The 23664-nt window shown below is 44.8% G+C and overlaps 1 protein-coding gene across 9 annotated transcripts in view; it reads right to left on the reverse strand.

Moving 5' to 3' along the window:
• The window catches only part of EPS15L1 (epidermal growth factor receptor pathway substrate 15 like 1), a 128465-nt gene that overhangs the window by 43556 nt on the left and 61245 nt on the right, over positions 1-23664 (reverse strand). For all 9 annotated transcript variants that reach the window (XM_066348826.1, XM_066348799.1, XM_066348766.1 and 6 more), the window contains 5 exons: positions 20782-20938; positions 20436-20521; positions 16779-16851; positions 941-1102; positions 146-343 (listed from right to left, as the gene is read on the reverse strand). In XM_066348826.1, the coding sequence (XP_066204923.1) occupies positions 146-343; positions 941-1102; positions 16779-16851; positions 20436-20521; positions 20782-20938 (676 nt within the window). The remainder of the gene's footprint in view (positions 1-145; positions 344-940; positions 1103-16778; positions 16852-20435; positions 20522-20781; positions 20939-23664) is intronic.

A 23664-nucleotide genomic window follows, 5' to 3' on the forward strand; every position in this document is an offset into this window, starting at 1 on the left:
GAGAGCAAAGGGAACAAGAGGCCTCAGGGCAGACACTTGGCCCCACCCGTCACCTATCAACATGAAAACTCATGGCAGCTGCTCTGCTTGGCTGAAGACCCCAGGCCAGAGCCAGCCTGGGCAGTGCCCACTCCCAGGGAGGTACCTGGTTGATTTCATCTTGCGTGGACTTCAGGGACTTGATAATAGTTTCCAGTTGAACCTTCCCAGCCTGAATGCTCTGTTCCAGCTGGGTCTCTTCCTGCTGCAGCCGGTTCAGCTCCGATTTGGCTCGGTTCAGGTCATCCTCCTGAGACTTCAGGTCGGATTCCTGTGACTGGATCTGGGTCTTCAAGGAAGAAATCTAAAACAAAATGAAATATGGCTCCAAGAGTAAATTCTTAGTTCATGGTCCTGGAGCGAGCTAACCCAGAGAGGCCAGATGCCTGGCGTCCTGATTGGCCCTCTCTCCACACCCAAAACAAAGAAACAAGGCAGACATGTTCACCCCATGTGACCGACAGAAAGTCACTTGGGGATAAAGAGGAACTCAAGCTCAAGAGGGAACAAGAACAAGCAGCTTGTCTATTCCTAGGGGCTGAACATGCCTGTATGAGGCCTCAGGGGGGTTTACAATTTGCTGAGGCTACAGCCTCCCTGGTCTGTAACGAGCAGTGAAGACAGCAGAGGAGAGGTGTGCTGGAGCTCCATGCTGTTGGGCACTGGCCAAGGTGGTTTGTCCACACACATGGGTTCATGGGAATCAAGGCTATTCACTCCTATGACCTGGCAGGTGAGATTGAGGTTAGGCCCCAAATACATGGACACTTTTCCAAATGACATGTCCAACTAGTCTATTAAACCAGCAGGATTCTCCATATCATGAGTACAGAGAAGGTCATCATGAGTACAGAGAAGCCCTCAGGAAGCTCCCTCTATGTGCTGCGTACAAGGGACTCACCATCTGAGTCTCATCCTGGCACTTCTGCCTGACGTCACTCAGCATGTCTCGGAGCTTGGCCTTCTGCTGGTCCATTTCATCCAGGCGGTCCTGGGCATCCTGTTTCTGAGCTTCTAGTTCTTGTAAACTGCTTGTTTCACGGTCTAAGTCATTCTGTAATTCCTAGGGAAGGGTTTGTGAATTTACTTGAGACTGGTGAAAGTGTGCCATCACAGCCTGGGCTAGAGCCTCCTGGACATCTGTGCTCAGGGTGGCACTCTATACACACCCACTGTAAATGTGTGCATCTTGGCTGGGTGACCTGGCTCAATCTCTCATTAAATCCCTCAGCAAGGCCCTGGCCGGTTGGCTCAGTGGTAGAGCATCAGCCTGGCATGTGGGAGTCTCCGGTTCGATCACCGGCCAGGGCACACAGGAGAAGAGCCCATCTGCTTCTCCACCCCTCCCCCTCTCCTTCCTCTCTGTCTCTCTCTTCCCCTCCCGCAGCCAAGGCTCCATTGGAGCAAAGTTGGCCCGGGCGCTGAGGATGGCTCTGTGGCCTCTGCCTCAGGCGCTAGAATGGCTCTGGTTGCAACAGAGCGATGCCCTAGATGGGCAGAGCATCGCCCCCTGGTGGGCATGCCGGGTGGATCCCGGGCGGGCGCATGCGGGAGTCTGTCTGACTGCCTCCCCATTTCCAACTTCAGAAAAATACAAAAAAAAAAAAAAAAATCCCTCAGCAAATATTTACTAATTGCTTAAGAAAGTCTAGGCACCAGGAGTGGGGTTGGGTCCCTAGCAAGAAGAGCTCTCCAGTGGCCTGTGGCTGGGGGAGAAGTGTCACCTGAGCTCAAATGAGCTGCGATAAAAGGCACAAAGAGACAGCACAGGCACTGTCAGAGTCATGGGGGACATGGGGAAACCAGGCTGACACTATGTGGGTGGAGGAGACCCTAGTGGAAGCATCACTTAGGACGGACCCAAAGAATGAGCAGACAGCAGCCAGGAAAGAAACGCAAGAATGTGACTGTGTTATCTCAGACGTGCCCTGTGTTCACCAATCTCAAGTAAATTCAAAGATCCACCAGAGAAGTCTGGTGGAAGAGGCCACAGAGGGTTCTGAGGGGGCAAGGGGTATCCACTCCAGCTGGAGCAAAAGGAAGCAGGATGAGGGTGGCAGAGGCTGCACTGGCTTCTGCAGCATGAAGCCCCTGCAGGATATTCAAGTGTGGAAGTGGGACCTGCTGATTCTCCATTGCTAAAGCCTCTCCAAGTCAGCTGTTCCTATAGAGATGGCCAGAGCAGGAATCCTTGGCTCCAAAAATCACACTCCTAGGAAAAGCATCCTAGAAATGTATATATAGAGTATGTGAAAACATAAACATCTGTAACAGCAAATTCATCAACAATGCAATCATCAACAATGCAAATTCAACCAGTAGGACACAGTCCACTGAGGGATCAGGGACGCTGCACCTCAAGCTCCAAGTTACAATGTGAAAAGAACAAGGTATGTGACAGAGCATGTGATGCACCCTGGCATTCGTGTAAACAGGAAGAAGAGAATATGCGTAGATGTCTCTCTTACACATGCACAAGGGAAAGCCTCCTGGGAGCGAATTCAGTGCACTTCTGAGGGCCAAGCGGAGAATGAGAGGCTTCTCATCTTTGATTTTCAACCAGACAGCTGCCTATGGAATGTCTTATCTATGTGAATTAGGGTGAAGGAAGAGGACAGATTGAGGGGCTGACAGAGGGAGCCAGGACAGTGGGGACGGAGTTCAGGCTGGGCCCAAGGAGATGTGATAGTGGCCTGGGTAAGGTAGTAGCAGTAGAATCAAAGGAAGGGGTAGATTTGAGGGCCCCTAGGAGGGTGAGGGAGGACAAATGATAAGGCCAATCCTCAGGGCTGCCCTGAGCCTGCATGTGGCTGGTGCCTTTGCAGGACAAAACCTGAAGAAGGAATAGAGTCTCCCTCTCCCTGCTCTGAGGACAGGAACATCACAGCTCTCTCTTCTCTGAACAGGCAAAATGCATCTCTTGAGTTATTTTGGGGAGCTCAGTCCTCTGCTCCCCAGCTGCCCTACCCCTGACCTTTAATTCAAGAAGCACATCTCAAGTGTGAGGAGTCTGGGAGATAACACAGAATGCCTGCAAGGGGTTTGTGGTGGAGAGTTCAGGGTATGGGTTTCCGCATCTGAGGGAAGGACAGGTGACCAGGGAGTGGGAGATGAAGAAGGGAAGAGGGTCCAGCCCAACGTGGCAGGTTGGGACAGCAGATGGCCAACGACCAGGGCCTGTCAAGGAGTCTGGGCCTCGATCTGTAATGGATAAAGAGCCACGGCAGAGCACTGTAGAGATGATGCCCAAAAGCTCATGTTTAGAAGAGTGCTAGGGTCAGAGTGGGGGAGGTGTCTGAGCAAAGAGAGGACAGAAATAACCCAGATAATCCAGAGACTCCACACAGTTCCTGCCACAACCCCAGCTGGCTTCTGTGTAGAACTTTTAAGCAGATTCCAAAATTCATAAGGAACTCAAGGGATTCAGACTAACCAACACAACCTCAAAAAAAAAAAAAGAACGAAGCTGACAGACTCATACTTTCTGATTTCAAAACTTACTACAAAGCTACAGTCATCAAGCCAGTGTGGTACTGGCATAAGGAGCCATATAGGCCAGTGGGATAGAACCCATTGAGTCCAGAAACAAACCGACACATCTATGGCCAAATGAATTTCTGATAAGAGTGCCAAGACCACTCAGTTGGGGAAAAGAATAGTTTCTTCAACTAAAAAGGCACTGGGACAACTGGATCTTCACATGCAAAAGAGTGAATGAAGCTGGGCCCTTACCTCATACCATATACAAAAATTAACTCAAAATAAATCAAAGACCTAAATCTAAGAGCTAAAATTATAAAATTCTTAGAAGAAAACATGGGATAAATCTTAGAACAGCCCTGGGAGCCTGTTTTTAGATAAACCTAAAAACAGGCTGTAGTGGAATAACCCACTGCATGGCCTTGGATGGGAACACAGCCAACAAGAAAAGAATGTTTTGCCAAGAAAATTGTTTTGCGACTTGAAGGCGGGTCACTGAAACAGGTCTATGTGACTGAAGGCAGTTGCTGGGCTTTTCTCAGTAAAACATTCTCATAAGATTTCTGTACTTTCCAAGGTTATCCCTTAAGATAAGGAGAGGAATGTTATGGGATCCATAGGAGCAATAACAATTAATGCCTTCTGATATTATGTTGTTACTAAGCTATCTTGCAGGTGCACTCCATGTATCTTTAAGTAAATGTTACACTTGATGTTATGTCAACTTCTCAGTAAACAAGCTTTTTGAAGTCTTGTGAATAAAATTAGGACACAGTGCAAACTTGGCGCCATTTGCCTGAGCGAGCGGTGGTCCTTTGCTAGTCCTTGATGATTTCGTCTGCTGATCTCTCTCTCTGCGACCCCGACTCACAACAACATTTGGCGCCTACCGTGGGGCCTTAAGAAGAGATTGGGAACAGATGGAACCCCGAAAGGGTAAGTTGGACACGCTGTGTACGTGAAACTTTCGGGTAACTAGCAAAGTCATGGGAAATTCCCATTCATTAGGGGACAATTATGTACAAGTTTTAAAATCCCTTTTAAAAGGGTCTGGGATTCAGATAAAAGACAAAGTTTTGTTACGTCTTTTAAATGCTATTCAGAAACACTGTTATTGGTATACTCCTGAACATTGTAATCAATTGAATTTGAATGTTTGGCAACAAGTAGGAAAATCTTTAAGCTGTGTTCATCAGCACAGAGATCCACTTGATGCTGAAATGTGGGCTGCTTATAATCTTATTGCTACAGCCCTTGGACCTCTGCAATCAGATGGAGATTCTGTTAAAGACTTGAGTGAGGTTATTTTTAATGAGCCTGAAGAATTTGATTCAGCACAGAATGAATAGAACAATGACTTGGACAATACTGTCTCTGCTTCTGAAGTTACTGATAATGTTAATGAAATTCAGCCGTCCACAGGCTTTCATCCCTCTTTCTTAAAAAATGAGGGAGCCCCTATGGATAACGTTGCCTGTCTAAAACATTTATTAAATAAACTACAATTTACACTGGAACAACAGGAGACTGGAAATCAGTATACTGCTTATCCTGTTCAAAAGCAAGATATATGTGAGCCTACAGCTCCTCCAATTCAAAGTCAAAAATTAATTGGTACTGGCAGGGGAAGGATTTTTCAATTCCCTAAAATCTCTGAAATGCAACAGGCGCTTATGCATCATGATGATTTAGAATCTAATTCTAGTAATTTTTCTGCATCTATTTTTCCAGTTATTCGACCTTTTCCTCTTAATGCTCCTGATCCTGGGGGAGGGCATAATATCCAATTTGACCAAACTGAATTTACTTTCAGCTAGTCAAACAATCTGTTGCTACGTATGGACCTCAGTCCTCATATGTTCAAGGTCTGATCTCTTCCTATTGTAATAATTATTTAATCATTCCTTTGGATTGGGATTTACTTGCTAGTACGGTTTTGGAACCAGGACAATATTTACAATTCAAATCTTGGTGGAGAGAGGAGGCTCTTCTAATATCTCGCATGAATGCCAGAAATAATCCCCCGGGAGCTACTTTTGAAGTGCTCATCGGAGTTGGTGTTTATGCAGATGTGGGACAACAGACTGGTTATACTGATGCTGTTGTAGCTCAGATTAGATCGCTTGTCTTAAAGCCTGGATGCAAATCACTAGAGTTGGAGACAAGGAAGAAAAGCTTGCAGCTTTACATAAATTGGTACAAATTCAATTAGAATTAGGACATATAGAAAAATCATGAAGTCCTTAGAATTCTCTAGTCTTGGTAATAATAAAATAAATAAATACTAATTTTCTTTGGTGTTTTAGCTACAATCCTGAGCTATCATTTTGTTTCTTTCTTATTTTTTGCCTGGAAACTGAGGCAGGGGACATGTGTTGGATCTGACTATAGAAAATATCCCAGCAGCTGCCAAGAGAATTTTCTTGGGGAAATTTTGTTTAGTCTCATCCATCGTCAGTCCCTCTGTCAGAAAATGCCTTGATTAATATCAGGCAGGCATCTTTCTAGTCTGACTGTGCTCTGAAATCCCGGGTTTCTCTTTGGTTTGTCTAGTCTGGTTTGTCTGATTCTAATTTCTGTTTAGTTTTTGTTTGATATTGTCTAAAATGTGATTTTTAAGGCCTGAATTGTGTTTATATACAAAAATTAAAAATGCCGGCTTTTATATTGAAAAAAGTTTCATCCATATATTTTTTGCTTTAAAATTAGAAATTATAAGGAGCGCTCATTTAAATTTAAATTGAATAGAATATAGATCCTTAAGACTTGCTAATTTAGTTAATATATTGTGAGGTATATTCAAAGTTTGAAATCAATAAGAATTTAAGTATTAGGATTAAAGTTATATGTTATACTTGTGTTTCTGTGTTGAAAATTGTCTTGTTTGTGTGTAAAATATGCTCAAATTTGTAAAACTAAGGAATTAAACAAAATTAAGTCATTTTAAGAATTTATTTCAAGCTGCTTCAGACAGTTGGCTGCTTGTAAGGCAACATCCTGAAAAAGGAGGCACTGAGAAAAGCGGGAATTTAGTTCCTCTGATGCCCTATAATAGACTTAACAATACAAAAGACTTTTAGATATAGAAACTAATACACCTCTTATTACTAAGCAACATTAGTTTTCTTTTTAGCCCATTTAGGCAGTAGTCACTAAGCTGCATGGCTTAGGAAAAGTCCCTAACAAAGCTCTAAGATTTCTTTTACAATAGGAAAGTAACAAGGGTTATTTAGCCTCTGATAAAGAAAAACATTTATCTTATAAATAATTAAAAGAGCAACTTTTTAAATTACAGTCTAAACTTTCTGACAAGGAGTTTTTTATACTCACTATGACCAAATTTCTGTCAAAGCTCTTAAAGAGTTAAAATCAGCTTGCTCCCGGTATAAAACTGTCTTTATATGCAGGAACTGCTATCCTCCTTCATAGACTCTGAATGTTTTATTTCAAAAAATTTAGAAATGTTAGCCTGGACTGTTCTTTCAAAAGCGAGAGTTACAATTTATAACTTAGGAAAATCAAGCTTGTATTCAAGCTAATCAAAATGCTAATGCTAACTCTCTTATTAATATTACACAAGATGAACTTTTTAAATGGACAGTTTGCTAATTTACAAAAGCAATGTAGACAAAATGTAAGGGTGAGGATTTGCTCTTATTTCCACAGATACGGGACTAGTAGATACCTTCCAGAAAATTGAAGCCTCAGCATAAGTTAGAAATAGAAAAAAGGAAAATTTGACAATTAAATAAACTTACCCAGGAGGCAAAAAATGTTTTAATTAAGACTAAGACTTCAAAAAACATCATTGACTTTGTTTCTAGCAATGCTAACTGTTGTGTCTATAACAATAAGCATAACTAACTATTCTTACTAAGTTTATATTACTTAAATAAGCAATGTTGAATATTCAGACACTATATCAACATTATGTAAATCGACCTTTAGAAAAAATTTGTTAAAAATATACTCAATCTTTAATAATCCATTATATAAATGACATATTAATAGCTTATAAAAATAATGCAGGAGGACCCGGGTTTGATTCCCGGCCAGGGCACACAGGAGAAGCGCCCATTTGCTTCTCCACCCCTCCGCCGCGCTTTCCTCTCTGTCTCTCTCTTCCCCTCCCGCAGCCAAGGCTCCATTGAAGCAAAGATGGCACAGGCGCTGGGGATGGCTCTGTGGCCTCTGCCTCAGGTGCTAGAGTGGCTCTGGTCGCAACATGGTGACGCCCAGGATGGGCAGAGCATCGCCCCCTGGTGGGCAGAGCGTTGCCCCATGGTGGGCGTGCCGGGTGGATCCCGGTCGGGCGCATGCGGGAGTCTGTCTGACTGTCTCTCCCTGTTTCCAGCTTCAGAAAAATGAAAAAAAAAAAAAAATAATAATAATAATAATAATAATGCAGAACTTTCAGTCCTCCTTAAAAATGCTTCTGAAACCTTAAATCGGTGTAGTTTGATTGTAGTTAAAGACAAAATTCAAATATCCTGTCCTATTAACATTGTTATTGATTCACAATATGTAGAACATACAATTAAACTTATAGAAACTGTTTATATTTCAAATAATAGTTCTAGATTGCACAAATTGTTTCAAGAGTTACAACTTTTATTGTAGGAATGAAATTTGCCTATCTATATAATTCACAATTCACATTTGTTCTCATACAGCTTTACCAGGACCTATGTCTACTACAGATAATGAAGTTGATTAATTACTCATTAGATCAATAAAAATAGCTACTAAGTTTTATACAAAGACTCATACAAATAAAAAAGATTTAATGCAAAAATTTAAAATAACCTGGTGAGAAGCTCGGAATATTGTTAGAAACTGTCCTCAGTATAGTATTATAAATGCTCCTCCATTACCCAGAGGAATGAATCCTAGAGGGCAACACAGTAATAACCTGTAGCAAATAGATATTGCTCATATTTCTTCTTTAAAAAAAAAACTATCTTATGTACGGTTTTATTAATATTTATTCTTCCTTTCAATAGGCCACACCTTTGCCTAAAGAAAAGGCTGATTATGTCTTTCAACATCTTATTGAAGTTTTTAATGTTATAGGCATTCCTAAAGCAATTAAAACTGAAAATCGTCCTGTCTATACATTTACTAAATTTCAACAATTCTTAGCATTTTAGAATATTAAACATACTACTAGAATTCCATATAACCCACAAGAACAAGTAATTATTTAATGCAGTAATTGCACTCTGAAAAATGTGTTACTTAAACAAAAGGGGGGAGAAGAAAGGAGATTATTCCCTAGAATTATGTTACACAAAGCTTTCTTTCCATATTCACCCATTGCTGAGATGGAAGAAATGAATTTCAAAAGAAGAATCTTAAAGGTGCTGCTGCTTGGTATTGAAAAGGCTAAAATACCAAGTTGGGGTTAACTTAAAAAGCTGATCTTTGGCCCTGGCCGGTTGGCTCAGTGGTAGAGCGTCGGCCTGGCGTGCAGAAGTCCCGGGTTTGATTCCCGGCCAGGGCACACAGGAGAAGCGCCCATCTGCTTCTCCACCCCTCCCCCTCTCCTTCCTCTCTGTCTCTCTCTTCCCCTCCCGCAGCCGAGGCTCCATTGGAGCAAAGATGGCCCGGGCGCTGGGGATGGCTCCTTGGCCTCTGCCCCAGGCGCTAGAGTGGCTCTGGTCGCGGCAGAGAGACGCCCGGGAGGTGCAGAGCATCGCCCCCTGGTGGGCAGAGCATCGCCCCTGGTGGGCGTGCCAGGTGGATCCCAGTCGGGCGCATGCGGGGAGTCTGTCTGACTGTCTCTCCCCGTTTCTAGCTTCAGAAAAATACAAAAAAAAAAAAAAAAAGTTGATCTTTAATGGTAAAAATATGCTACAAGCTACTAGAAAAAAAAAATGCTACTAACCTGTTTTTAGCAATGATTGCTTTGGTAACAATTCCGGTAAGTAGAACTGAAAATTTTAGTTATTAGGCATATGTTCCTAATCCTCCATTAAGTAGAGCTATTCATTAGGAAAATAGTGCCTTTCCTATTTTTGTTAATGACTCTAATTGGCTTCTAGGACCTTTTAATGATAGAGGTCCCTTAGCACCTTCGAAACAATGCGTAAAATTAGAAAATCATACAACAGAAGTTGAGGAATTACCTATATGTATAGGACATGAGCCACATTGTTTAAAGATAGAAGTTCAAGCTTGGCTCTCTATTGTCAAAGATAACAGTAAAGGAGATTAAAAAAACAAAAAACGTTTGTTACAAGGATATAGATTTTAAAGTAATACATCTGTACATAAAACATTATAGATTAAAGCCCTCATTTCTAGCTCTGCCCAAGTTAAAGGGCAGGTGCTGATTTAAGGTGGCATAAGAACAATGGTTTAATTACAGCTGGTGATCAAAGTAATCGTACTGTCATATAGCATAGAGGAGGGATGTCACCTTGAGCTCCTCATATAAAATTTGGTCCTATACAATATCATTTGTGGAAAATAGCCATGGCACTTAAACATATGTCAGTGTATAAAGGAAAAATCTGGAAAAATTATCCTTCTAATCGTATTATGTTAATCTTTAAGAAGAATGAAACACATTTCATATCTGCTTGTGTTAGATTGCTTTATATATTTGTTATAGGTGAAACCAAATAGACAGCTGAAAATTATTCAATAACTTGCAATAAGTGTGCTTTTCATACATGTATTAACTCTTCTATTCTTTTTAATGAAATAGTCAAAATCTTTACATTTTAAGAACCTGAACAGGAGTCTAGATTCCAGTACAGATGCATCAGATGTGGCAGGGTTCCCCTTCCGTGATGCTGTTACAACAGCTTATTAAGTTCTTGAAGCAAACCAAGAAACTGGTCGGACTGATCATCGCCATGATTATAGGATTAATAGCTGTAACCACCGCGGCTGCTATATCTGGAGTTGGATTACATCAAAGTATACAGACTATGGACTTTGTGCAAAAATGGCATGAAAATTCTGAACAACTGTAGACTTCTCAATAACGTATAAATAGTAACATTAATACTAAAGTTAATGATTTAGAACAAACTATGATTGTGTTAAGAGATCAAATTGTTAGCCTGCAAAGACAAATTAAGCTAAAATGTGATTAGAATGTAACTACTTTTTGTGTTACCCCTATTTCTTAAAATCGTACTTATTTCCATTAGGAAAATGTTAAAAAACATTTGTTAAATCATGATAATGTAACTAAAGATATTAAATTACAAAGACATATTCATGAAGCTTTTCAAAAAAAAGTAGAAATTCTAACAGGTCAACCTATATTGAAGGGATTAATGGATAATTTATTGCAATTAAATCCTATTAAATAAATTAAAAGATTTTGGGGATCCACTGTAGGACTTTTTATAATAATATTAATTCTATGTTTTCTTTTATATGTAGTCTGTCGACGAATCAAAGCAAGAGAAATAAGGGATGAACGACAGAGGCTGTGTTTTCTGTGGTGCTTCATAACATTCAGCATAAACAAAAAGGGGGAAATGTAGTGGAATAACCCATTGCATGGCCTTGGATGGGAACATAGCCAACAAGAAAAGAATGTTTTGCCAAGAAAATTGTTTTGCGACTTGAAGGCGGGTCACTGAAACAGGTCTATGTGACTGAAGGCAGTTGCTGGGCTTTTCTCAGTAAAACATTCTCATAAGATTTCTGTACTTTCCAAGGTTATCCCTTAAGATAAGGAGAGGAATGTTATGGGATCCATAGGAGCAATAACAATTAATGCTTTCTGATATTATGTTGTTACTAAGCCATCTGGCAGGTGCACTTCATGTATCTTTAAGTAAAAGTTACACTTGATGTTATGCCAATTTCTCAGTAAACAAGCTTTTTGAAGTCTTGTGAATAAAATTAGGACACAGTGCAAACTCGGCGCCATTTGCCTGAGCGAGCGGTGGTCCTTTGCTAGTCCTTGATGATTTCGTCTGCTGATCTCTCTCTCTGCGCCCCCGACTCACAACAACAGACATTGCCTATAGTTTGGCAATGGGTTTTGGGATGTAACACCAAAAGCAAGAGCCAAAATAAAAGGATCAATAAACTTGGCTTCACCAAAATTTAAAACTTTTCTGCTTCAAATGACAGCATCAAGAAAGTGAAAAGACAACCCACAGATAGGAAACAATATTTGTAAGTCATAAAGAATTTATATCTAAAAAACATGAAGAACTCTTCTAGCTTAATAATAAAAAGACAAATACCCAATTAAAAATATGGGGAAAGATCTGAACTAAATTTTCTTGAAAGAAGATCTACAAATGACCAATAAGCACATGAAAAGATGCTCAGTGTCATTAGGGAAAGAGTTTGAGGCAATGGAATACCACTCCACACCCAACAGAAAGGCTATAATAAAAAATGGGAAATAACAAGTGTTGCCAAGGATGCAATACTGGTGGGAATGTAAAATGATGCAGCCACTTTGGAAAAAAATCTGAAGGCCCTTCAAAAAGTTAAACATAGTTATCATATAACCTAGTAATTTCACTCTTAAATCTACACCCAAGAGAAGTGAAATCATAATCCACCCAAAAACTTGCACATTAATGCTCATAGCAGCACTATTCACAATAGCCAAAAGATGGAAAAACCCAAATATCCATTAACTGATGAATGAATGAATGAATGAATGAATGAAAGAAAGAAAGAAATGTGGTCCACAGGCGGTGGCGCAGTGGATAGAGCGTCGGACTGGGATGCGGAGGACCCAGGTGCAAGACCCCGAGGTCACCAGCTTGAGCGCAGGCTCATCTGGCTTGAGCAAAAGCTCACCAGCTTGGACCCAAGGTCGTTGGCTCAAGCAAGGGGTTACTCGGTCTGCTGCAGGCCCGCGGTCAAGGCACATATGAGAAAGCAATCAATGAACAACTAAGGTGTTGCAATGCGCAACGAAAAACTAGTGACTGATGCTTCTCATCTCTCCGTTCCTATCTGTCTGTCCTTGTCTATCCCTCTCTCTGACTCTCTGTCTCTGTAAAAAAAAAAAAAGAAAGAAAAGAAAAAGTGGTCCAGCCACACAACAGATTATTATTTAGCCATAAAAATAAATGAAGCACTGACACAGACTATAACATGAATGAACCTGAAAACACCTTGCTGAGCAAAAGGAGCCGGACACAAAAGGACACATGCTGTATGATTCCATCTATATAAAACAGGCAAATTCAAAGAAACAGAAAGCAGACAGAATAGTAGTTCTCAGGGCCTGAGGGAGGGGGAATGGGGAGTGACTGCTAATGGCAACAAAGTTTCTTTTTGGAGTGATGAAAATATTCTATAATTGACTGACTGTAGTGATGGTTGTATAATGGTGTGCATATACTAAAACCCACTGAATTATATACTCTTTAAATAGGTAAATTATATAATGTGTGAATTATATCTCAGTAAAACTGTTACAAAAACAAACTGAAAAGACACCACAAGCCCTCACCAGAACAGTAGCAAAGACAGAAAATGCCATGTAGGGGCTAAGGCTGAGCTTTTATTCCTTAAAACCAAACGTAGCCTGACCAGGTGGTGGCACAGTGGATAGACTGGGATGCCAAGAACCTAGGTTCAAGACCCTGAGGTCGCCAGCTTGAGCACGGGCTCATCAAGTTTGAGCAAGGCTCACCAGCTTGAGCCCAAGGTTCCTGGCTCGAGCAAGGGGTTACTCGGTCTGCTGTAGCCCCTCGGTCAAGGCACACATGAGAAAGCAATCGATGAACAACTAAGGTGACGCAACGAAGAATTAATGTTTCTCATCTCTCTTCCTTCCTGTCTGTCTGTCCCTATCTGTCCCTCTCTCTGACTCTCTCCATCTCTGCTAAAAAAACAAACGTAAACTGACCTGAGTAGAACAAAGGGTTCCCACTCCACACTGTGCCCTGACCTACAACTGTACCAGCAGATGTGGCACGTGATCTCCTGGTCTGGCCCATCTGGGAAAAGGAAGCAAGAACCAGAGGCAAACAAACTTGTTTTCATAGGGGGAACTTTTTTTTCTTGAGAGAGAGAAACAGAAACAGACAGAAAGGGAGAGAGATCAGAAGCATCAACTGGTAGTTCGTAGTTGCATCACTTTAGTTGTTACTGATTACTTCACATACTGGTCTTAATTAAGGGGGGGGGGTGTTCAAGCTGAGCCAATGACCTTGGGCTCAAGCCATTGACCCTGCACTTTAAGCCAGCAACTTTGGGATCATGTTGACAATCCTGCACTCAAGCCAGCGATCTACACTCAACCCAGAAAGCCTACTCTCAAGCTGGATGAGCCCACACTCAAGCCAATGACTTTGGGGTTTCAAATGTGGGACCTCAGCATCCCAGGTTGATGCTCTATCCACTGTGCAACCACCGATCAGGCCATAGGAGGAACTTTAAAAAAATCTATTGCTCTTCCCTAGCCGGATAGCTCAGTTGGTTGGAGTGTTGTCCTAATATGCAGAGGTAGCCAGTTTAATCCCCGGTCAGGCACACATAGGAACAGATCAATGTTTCTGTTTCTTGCTCTTTCTCCCTTCCTCTCTAAAATCAATAAGTAAATTTAAAAATATACATATACATATATATATATATATACATATATACACACACACATACACACACACACACACACACACACACACACACACACACACACATATATTTCTGTCTGTGACCAAGAAAATACCATCAAACACTACAGTAGAGCCCTATTCTGTTCAGCTCACAAATGAGGCCTCTACTGAACAGGGGCTAGCCTGGCTGGCATTGGGCTTCCTCCCAGCTATAGGGGTTTATGGAGCTGCAAATGTACCCCAGTGGCACAAAGATGACAGGGGCACGCTGCTGGAGCCCACCGGCCAGGGCTTCGGGTGGTCTTACCATCAATGTCACAGACCAGAGGGGACAGAGGTACTCTGAAGTACCTCTGGACTTCAGAGTGAGTCTCTACAAAGACCCAACAGCTTTCTCAGAATCATCTGGGAGCAAGTGCCAGAAACCTGATGACTGTTTTCCTTGGTAGTTAAATGACATTATAGCACCCAGATCCTTGGTGATCAGAATGCAAACCACAGCTGGCTTAGGCAACACAGTGGGAAGGGAGAACCACCCAGGCAACTGTGTGGCGGGGCTGGGCTGAGAAATGAGGGAAGATGAGGCCAGCTCTGCCACACCAGAGAATGAAAGGACAGAGATGATGTGATGCGGGTGACAGAGGCTCTGTGTCTGAAGGGTCAGTCAGTTAGAGAACATGGGTGAAAAGCAGAGGGTGTGGTAAGAATAAAATGGCTAGGGCCCTGGCCGGCTGGCTCAGTGGTAGAGCGCCGGCCTAGCGTGCAGGAGTCCCAGGTTCGATTCCCGGCCAGGGCACACAGGAGAAGAGCCCATCTGCTTCTCCACTCCTCCCCTTCTCCTTCCTCTCTGTCTCTCTCTTCCCCTCCCACAGCCAAGGCTCCATTGGAGCAAAGTTGGCCCAGGCTCTGAGGATGGCTCCATGGCCTCTGCCTCAGGTGCTATAATGGCCCTGGTTGCAACAGAGCATTGCCCCCCTGGTGGGCATGCTGGGTGGATCCCGGTCGGGCACATGCAGGAGTCTGTCTGACTGCCTCCCCGTTTCCAACTTTAGAAAAATACCAAAAAAAAAAAAAAAAAAAAGAAGAATAAAATGGCTAGATAAAGGTACAGATATGTAGAAAAATAAAGTCACTTCACCTGTGAGGTGGTCTTAAAAAAGCACTGCGTATCAGAGGCAGGCCAACCTCTGCCTTATGATCCAGAACATTCCAGGAGACCGTCTAAAGCTCAATCCTCACTGCCAATGTGCAGAGAGTGAGAAACCGATAAAGAAGGGTTCAGACATGCAGACATAGCATGGCGTGAACCAACGAAGAGCACCAAAGCTGGGTGGCCACACCTACCCCACCCCATCTGCAGCCTGCAGCTATGACAGAGGGCATTTCCCACAGGGCTGACAGTCATTGAGTGCCATCTACCCAATGTCTTATAAAGTCCTTCAGCCTCTTGTGGGTAAACACAGGGAACAGGTAGGAGGGTTGCCCCATACCCTATGAACCTGACGTGGCTTACCCTACCCCATCTCGGGTCCCCACTTTAGGAGGTGGCCCAGAACGAACGAGCCACTCATTTGGCACACACTGTGGCCAGATGCTCCTATTGTCTCTGTGCAGAGCAGCCCATACACTAATCTTCACTGCCACCCCAGCTCGAGATGAAGGCTGGGAAGCTAAGCCACCCACCCATGGTCACCCAGATGGAACGTGGTGGACTGGCGCCCTGACCACTCAGCTGTGCCCCTCTTCCTCCCAGCTCTGAGTTCAGAGCACTCCAGGCCTCTGAGCACAGCCAGTCCCAGCTCATTCTCACTCTCGGGGCCCCATGGCCAACTCAAGTCCTCTCTGAGTGACAGCACCTTCTCTCTCCACACAAGACACTGCAGGAATTGACGTATCTTCAAGGGTGTAGCTTACAGGTACTGACTATTTTGCTCCTGGTACAGCCTCTATCCACTGTGCAACCACCTCTGCTCACTGAGTCGGCCCTAAGTGACTGCTAAGCACGTGCCAGGCTCCATGCTCCAGCCCCACAACACAGAAAAATAAAACGCTCATTACCAATGTAATACGAGGCCCAGGGATATCAAATAACTTGCCCGAAGTCACACAGCTGCTAAGGAGAATGGAGTTTGAGCCCAGGCAGTTAGACAACCCCAGTCCCTGACATCACCACCACCCGGGAGGAATAACTCTGAGCAAGAACTCAGAAGACAGGATAGAGGCCACTGTGTGAACCTCATAAAATCAGGCTGAGTAAAAAAAAAAAAAAAATCAGACACAAAAGGCCACATACTGTATGATCCCATTTATATAAAATTCCCAGAAAAGACAAAGTCATAAAGACAGAAAACAGAGTAGTGCTTTCTGAGGGAGGGGAAATGGGGAGTGACTACTAATGGTTTTGAGGTATCTTTTTGGGGTGATCAAATGTTCTGGGATTAAAGACAATAGTTAAGCAACATATATGCTAAAAACCACTGAATTACTCCAAAATAGTGTTTTTTACATTGTAAATTATATATATCAATAAAGAGACAAGTCCCTATGATTATAGGGAACTTAAGAAAATTCACGCGGAAGCCCGCACAGAGCACCAGTTCCCGGAGAGTGCAGGCCCCTTTCCCTGCCCCCATGCTGCTGCTGGGAACTCCCTGCACTGCCTCCAATACAGGTCACCCTGACCAGGAGCACTGTGCTTACCTGCACCTCGTTCGTTTTCTGTCTGATGGCCTCTTCCTTTTCTCTAATGTCTTGTTCCAGTGAGTACTTCTCCCTAAATGTTTAAAGACATTTCATAAAAGCACAGAGTAAGTCAAGTCTCCACCTGACCTCTCAAGACTCAGTTGGAGTCTAAGAATAACCCAGAAACCGTCTGCCCTATGTAAGAACATGGGTGAAACCTGTGGATGTGATGAGACGTCATTCCCACTGTCGCCACGAGAGTTCTTTAGAGCAGATTTTCACAGAGGGAGTCAAAGTGCCCATGGTGAGATGGACGGTAAAGACTGGGGTTTCACAAGGGAAAGAGCAGAACAAGCAAGCCCTCAGCCATACCCAGTGGGAAAGGAAACTTCCATGAACTGGATTTGAATATCTCTTTTTCTCTTTCTCTCTCTCCCTCTCCTCTCTTCTATCTCTCTCTCTCTCCCCACTTTTCCCCGCTTCTCACTGCTTTCCTCTTACCTCTGCTTTCTCCCCTCTCTCTCCCCCTCCAACCTTCTCTCTCTCTTATGACACCATGACACTGGCCCTGTGAGACCCTGACTAGGGAGCCCAGTCAAACCCACTGGGACTTCTGGTCTACACAGCTGTGTGCTAATAAATACAGTGGTACCTTGAGATACGAACAGACCAACATACGAATTTTTTAAGATACAAGCTGCGACTCGGTCCATATTTTTGTTCAAGATCCGAGCGAAATTCCAAGATTCGAGTCATGATTCGGGAAGCTGCCACTAGTTGGCGTGTTGGTGCACGGGTCCAGTATCGGCAGTTTGATATACGAGTTGACTGACTTACGAACTCAGTTACAGAACGAATTAAATTCATATCTCAAGGTACCACTGTATATGATGTTCAAAGCTGGTACATTTGTGGCAATTTGTTATGTAACGAGAGAACAGTAATACCCTCCAAATCCAATATTCACTCACTGAATAGTGAGCATCTATGGCTCAGAAGCCCCGAGTGCTGAGGACACAGGGACACATCACAAGAGGCCCCTTCTCTCATGGAGCTCACAGTCCAGTGGAGAAGACAAGTGACACAATCAATGAACAAATGAATACAACCTAAGGGCCACAGAGGAAAATCTAACAGAATAAGGAAAGGGAAGTACTCTCTGGAGAGGTGGCCTGCATGGGAGACACAGTGGAAGAATGTTCTAAACAACAGCAATGGGAAGACAAAGCTTGGCTCAGGGAGCCATGGTAAGAAGTTTGAAGATGCAAGTGTAGTGGGGAACTCCGCAGGGCTGGCAGCAAAAAGTCATAGTGAGGCTCTCTGGTCCTCGGGGCTGCCCCCAGGTAACCCTTCATAGGAGCTATGGTTGGGCACTGCACACACCAGGTGCTCAACAGGGCCCTGCCGATCTCCTCAACTGTAGACAGCTACCTTCACCCCTGGTGGCAGAAACCAGCTTCACTCTCCTCCTTATGTACTGAACATTGTGCCCCCCCCAAATTCATATGCTAAAACCCTAACCCTCAAATTGACGGTATTAGGAAGTGAGGTCTTTGTGAGGTGATCTGGCCATGAGGGTAGATGAAGCCCTCATGAACAGGATTAGTGCCCTAAAAAAAAAGACCCCAGAGCCTACTGATGGTGGTGCAGTGAATAGAGCATCAACCTGGGATGCTGAGGACACAGGTTCAAAATCCCAAGGTCACTGGTTTGAGCACAGGGTCACCAGCTTGAGTGTGGGATTATCAACATGATCCCATGGTCACTGCTTGAGTCCAAAAGTCACTGGCTTGAGCAAGGGGTCACTAGCTCGGCTTGAGCCCCCTGGTCAAGGCACAAATGAGAAGCAATTAATGAATGACTAAAGTGACACAACTATGAATTGATATTTCCCATCTCTCTCCCTCCCCCTCCCCCTCATAACAAACAAACAAAAACAAAACCCAGAACCCTGGCCAGATAGCTCAGTTGGTTAGAGCATCATCCTGATACACCAAGGTTACAGGTTCGATCCCTGGTCAAGGCACATAGAAGAATCAGCCAAAGAATGCATAAATAAGTGGAACAACATATCAATGTTTTTCTCTCTCCCCCTCCCCTTCTCTCTACAACCAATTAAAAAACCCCAAAAAACGAAAAGAAGACACAGAGAGCTCTCTCATCCTCTGTGCCATGTGGCACAGCAAGAAGACAGCCATCTATGAACCAGGAGGCAGACACCAGATCTGCTGGTACCTTGATCTTGGCCTTCCAGCCTCCAAAACTCAAGAAGTAAATGTCTGTTGTTTAAGCTACCCAGGCTATGGCAGTTGGTGATAGCAGCCCCAAATGCACTGAGACACTCCTCTTGTTCCCAAAAGGGCTGCCTCAATGGCAGGAACACCCTGGCCAATATACCCCACTCCTCTACCAGAACCCAGCACTTGCACAAGGCTTTCTTTAACACATGCTGCCAGATGAAACAACCACGACAATCTCAATTCAAGATTCAACCCATTATGATTGAACCACAAACCCAATATGATTGGACCACATTGCAAAAGGAGAGGCAGCCTAGGTCGCCATACCCCCACCAACAACAGCTTGCAGAGTCCCTGTCAAAGCTGCCAGCTGGGGGCTGCTTTGCACACACTGGCAGCACTTCTGCAAACACTCCCCTGGACTGACTCAGGAACTGGTGACCCTTCCAAGATCCCAACCTTGCATTATAGGGCCTCTACCCTGCTCCAGCTGCAGCCCTGATTAACAGCCCACCAGCTCAAGGACACTGACCTCTGTCTCCACAGACCCCCTCAGCCTTGCCATGCTGCCCATGTTGACCTCTGGTTTGGAAGACACAGCCCCTGGAGCTGGTGAAACAATGGGAGCCGTTCTCTGGACTGAGCATGAAAAGAGGAGTATGGTTTCTATAGGTGGCCCAGGCTGATGCTTTGTGACCCACCTAACTGGTTCCATCTGACGTCTGACCTGCCTTTCTTCTCAGGGCAATGCTATACCGAGGGCCCCCAGTGTGATTGGGATCCAGCCACTCTGGCAAAGTACTGCGATTTTCATTTTTGAGCAAATAAGTGCTCTCTTTCCCATGGAGGGCAAAATGCCTCAGTCCTTCTGCTCACTGCCCCGAAATAAGGAGTGTGCCCTTCCCCAGAATTAACTAAAGAGGACACAGTTCTGAAGAGGATCACAGGGGCATATAGAAAGTGGGCTTATTTCTTTTGACTGACTGAGAGTGCAAACACCCTGTCCAAAGCCCTTGTTCACACTGGAGAAACTGAGGCAGTGAGCACAGAAAGCGGAGCTGGAGACTGGGACGTGAGGGCCCTCTCACAGTTCAGCTGTCTTTCCTAAGCCATTAGCTTGCCACCCGAAACTCAGCTGCTTTCAGTCTCAGAGTTAACAATGTCTTTGAGCAAGGAGGAAGGTGCTGGTGCTACCTGGTGCCAACCTGCCAGAGACGCCACAGTCCACACTGTTCCGATGAAGACTTATATACTCAAGCTCATTAAAGCCGCTTCAGAAACTCAGAAGAATGGTTGTCCCTTAGCTTTTGCTGAACAAACTAATGATGGTCACCTTCCCAGATGTTTGTGAGGCCTCTCTCTAACACTTCTGATAGCAATCTGGGGTAGGGTTGTGTGAGATTCAAAATCTGAGGGCAAGGGGACACTCACATACCTCTGTAGCTGGGCGATCTCTTGACTGATATCATCAAGTTCCTTTACACCAGTGAACTCCCCCGATCCAAGAGAACTGGAACTATCCTGGAACCAAATTCAGACATGGGATTCCGTATTACCACACTGACCTCACCACACAACAGGCACTAGTAGGTCTTAGAACAAGGGATAAAATCATCTATTTTTCTCCCCCCCCCCCTCCCCAACCCCCAGCTTGGGAACTAGCTGAGCTTCCAGATACCCCAGAGGCCCCTGGGGAAGGCTCACACAGGCTACCGGCGCCACCTGGTGGCGAGCTGGGGAAGAGAGTCAAACACCGCAGGGATGCACCAGTGTCTACTCACCGGGATAGGGGTGCCTCTCTCTGAGGGTGGGATCATGTCCGGCGAGAGAACCTGAGGGGGGTCGATGCCTTTACTGACCTTCTGCTGAATGAAATACATAGCTAATGCGAATTGGTCTTTGCTTAACTTCCCCGTTTGCCTCGTATCGGCCAGGGCCCTGGGAGAAACGTGGGGACGCTAATTACACATCACAGACTTAGGATTCAGGATTCACCTGGAGCAATGAGTAGCAGTCATGGAACCCGTGCTTTTAAAAAAAAAATGGATGACAATGATAACAACACCACAGTGCAACACCTTTTCTACTAAACATCTACTCTGGAGCTCAGTCCTGGCCTCCCACCCAAGCTTCCTGCCCAAAGGCTGGTCAAGGAGGGACTTTTGGACAGGAAGGGGTTCTCTCCCGGCTATTTATTGTATGTGGGTGGTAGACACAATGGTTTAAGACAGAGCAGCCTTTCACATGGAAATGGAAGCTGGGCCAAGTGCATACTCAGATCTTTAGCAATTAATTACTGAGTTATCTTAATGTCCTGGGCCACTGGTTTTCAATGGAGATGATGACAGCAGCATTTTGGGTTGTCATCATGAGGAGTTGGGGCCTAGAGAGCCAGGCAAGGCTGTGCTGCACTGGACAGTCCCTCCCTGCTGAGGTGTCACTGCCTGGTGGCCTTCTGGTATCCTGCAGACAGGAAGGCAGCACATAAGCTCCATGAAACCCTCAGGAATCAAGAGCTGGCCGCTATGGGAAGAGAAGCCTTGCACAGTAATGACGCAGCCTTAATGTCTTTGAGAAATGTCTTCCCCTCACTCAATCACTGACCACTCAACACATAGCCTCTGTCCCACTGCACAGTCACTGTAGAAATAAAACTGTTTTCTGATACACAGCAAGAAGAACTGGGAATGCTGAACAAAGTCAGGCCCAAACACTGTCAGTGAGCAGGGCCACAGGGAGCATGCAGACCCACTGAATGTCACTAATCAAGCCTGGTTCTAAAAAGTCTTCGTTCTTATCACAGTTCAAGGGCACAGTTTCACACTGCTACTACTTCTTGGTCTTGCCTGAGAACCAGTCTTGCTGCACCCAGCCCACTGCAGCTCAGACTCCGCTCTTCTCCAGCACCTTCCCTGCTCCCTGTTTCTCAAGGATTCCAGGCTTCAGGGCCATATGCGGGCACTCTGGCAGGGCCCGTGTTGGTCCTGACACCATGCTGATTAACCAGGAGCCAGGCACTGTTTGGGAAAAGGTCTAGTCCATTTCCCCCGACGCCATCCTATCCTGTTCTCACCCTTTCCGTTACGTCCTCTTCCCTGGACCACCTGCACGCTAATCGAGACTGTCACTTCACTTTCCTAGTAGTGACCCTGGAGCTCACACAGTATGTCCTTTCCCTCTACTCCGTGTGCAATCCTCTGCGCTCCTTCTTTAATCCAAGAGTGTCTGTGACTTCATTGTGCCATTTACATGTTGTTACACCACTCACAGGTTGGGGTATATGTTATGAATTTCTTCCCTTGCACTGTCCCTGTAAGAATGATTAGGGCAGGCCCTGGCTGGTTGGCTCAGGGGTAGAGCATCGGCCCGACATGTGGAAGTCCTGGGTTCAATTCCCAATCAGGGTACACAGGAAAAGTGTCCATCAGGCCCTGGCCGGTTGGCTCAGTGGTAGAGCGTCGGCCTGGCGTGCAGGAGTCCCGGGTTTGATTCCCGGCCAGGGCACACAGGAGAAGCACTCATCTGCTTCTCCACCCCTCCCCTTCTCCTTCCTCTCTGTCTCTCTCTTCCCCTCCCGCAGCCGAGGATCCATTGGAGCAAAGATGGCCTGGGCGCTGAGGATGGCTCTGTGGCCTCTGCCTCAGGCGCTAGAATGGCTCTGGATGCAACAGAGCAACACCCCAGATGGGGAGCATCACCCCCTGGTGGGCATGCTGGGTGGATCCCGGTCGGGCGCATGCGGGAGTCTGTCTGACTGCCTCCCCGTTTCCAGTTTCGGAAAAATGCAAAAAAAAAAAAAAAAAAAAAAGAAAAGAAAAAGAAAGAAAAGTGTCCATCTGCTTCTCCACCCCTTCCCCTCTCACTTCTCTCTCTCTCTCTTCTCCTAACCTCCTGCAGCCAAGGCTAAATTAGAGCGAGTTGGCCCTGGGTGCTGAGGATGGCTCCATGGCCTCCACCTCAGGCACTAAAAAAGTGGCTCCAGTTGCCACAAAGCAATGGAACAATGCCTCAAATGGGCAGAGCACTGCCCCCTAGTGGGCTCGCTGGGTGGATCCTGGTTGGGGCGCATGTGGGAGTCTGTCTATGCATCTATCTCCTCCTCTCACTTAAAAATTTTTTTTGAAAAAATAAATGATTAGGGCAGCCCTGGGCAGCTGGCTCAGATAAAGCACTATCCCAGTGCCAGAGGTTGTGGGTTCAACCCTGGTCAGGCATGCACAAGAAACAATCAATGAGTACACAACTAAACAGAAGAACTAAGTAAAATGACTTGATGATTCTCTCTCTCACCCTCCCTTTTTTCCTTCCCTGCTATCAAATTGATAGGGAAAAAAAATCCTATGTACATCCATTTCAAGTGATAAAGAGGACTGTGTTTATTGGTTTCTAAAAGGGGACACTGGATCTGAAGAGGCTGCAGCTGGGCCTCCCCAGTTGTGCTGTGTCTGACTTTGGGTGTCATGGGTTCCTTAGGATGGCATGACCCACTTTCTAGGGCAAGGCGCTTCACTTTACAACATGGAAATACTGCTCTACTTGGAGGGCTCATCTCTTCAGAATTGCATGGAAATTCTCTCCTTACAACTCCCAAGTGAAGCCCTGGGCTCTGAGAACAAAGCTAGGAAGTAACTTTTACTACTGGCCAGTTACAAAAGGAGTCACCC

The sequence above is a fragment of the Saccopteryx leptura genome, chromosome 1, assembly GCF_036850995.1.
Source record: "Saccopteryx leptura isolate mSacLep1 chromosome 1, mSacLep1_pri_phased_curated, whole genome shotgun sequence".
NCBI classification, from domain to species: Eukaryota; Metazoa; Chordata; class Mammalia; order Chiroptera; family Emballonuridae; genus Saccopteryx; species Saccopteryx leptura.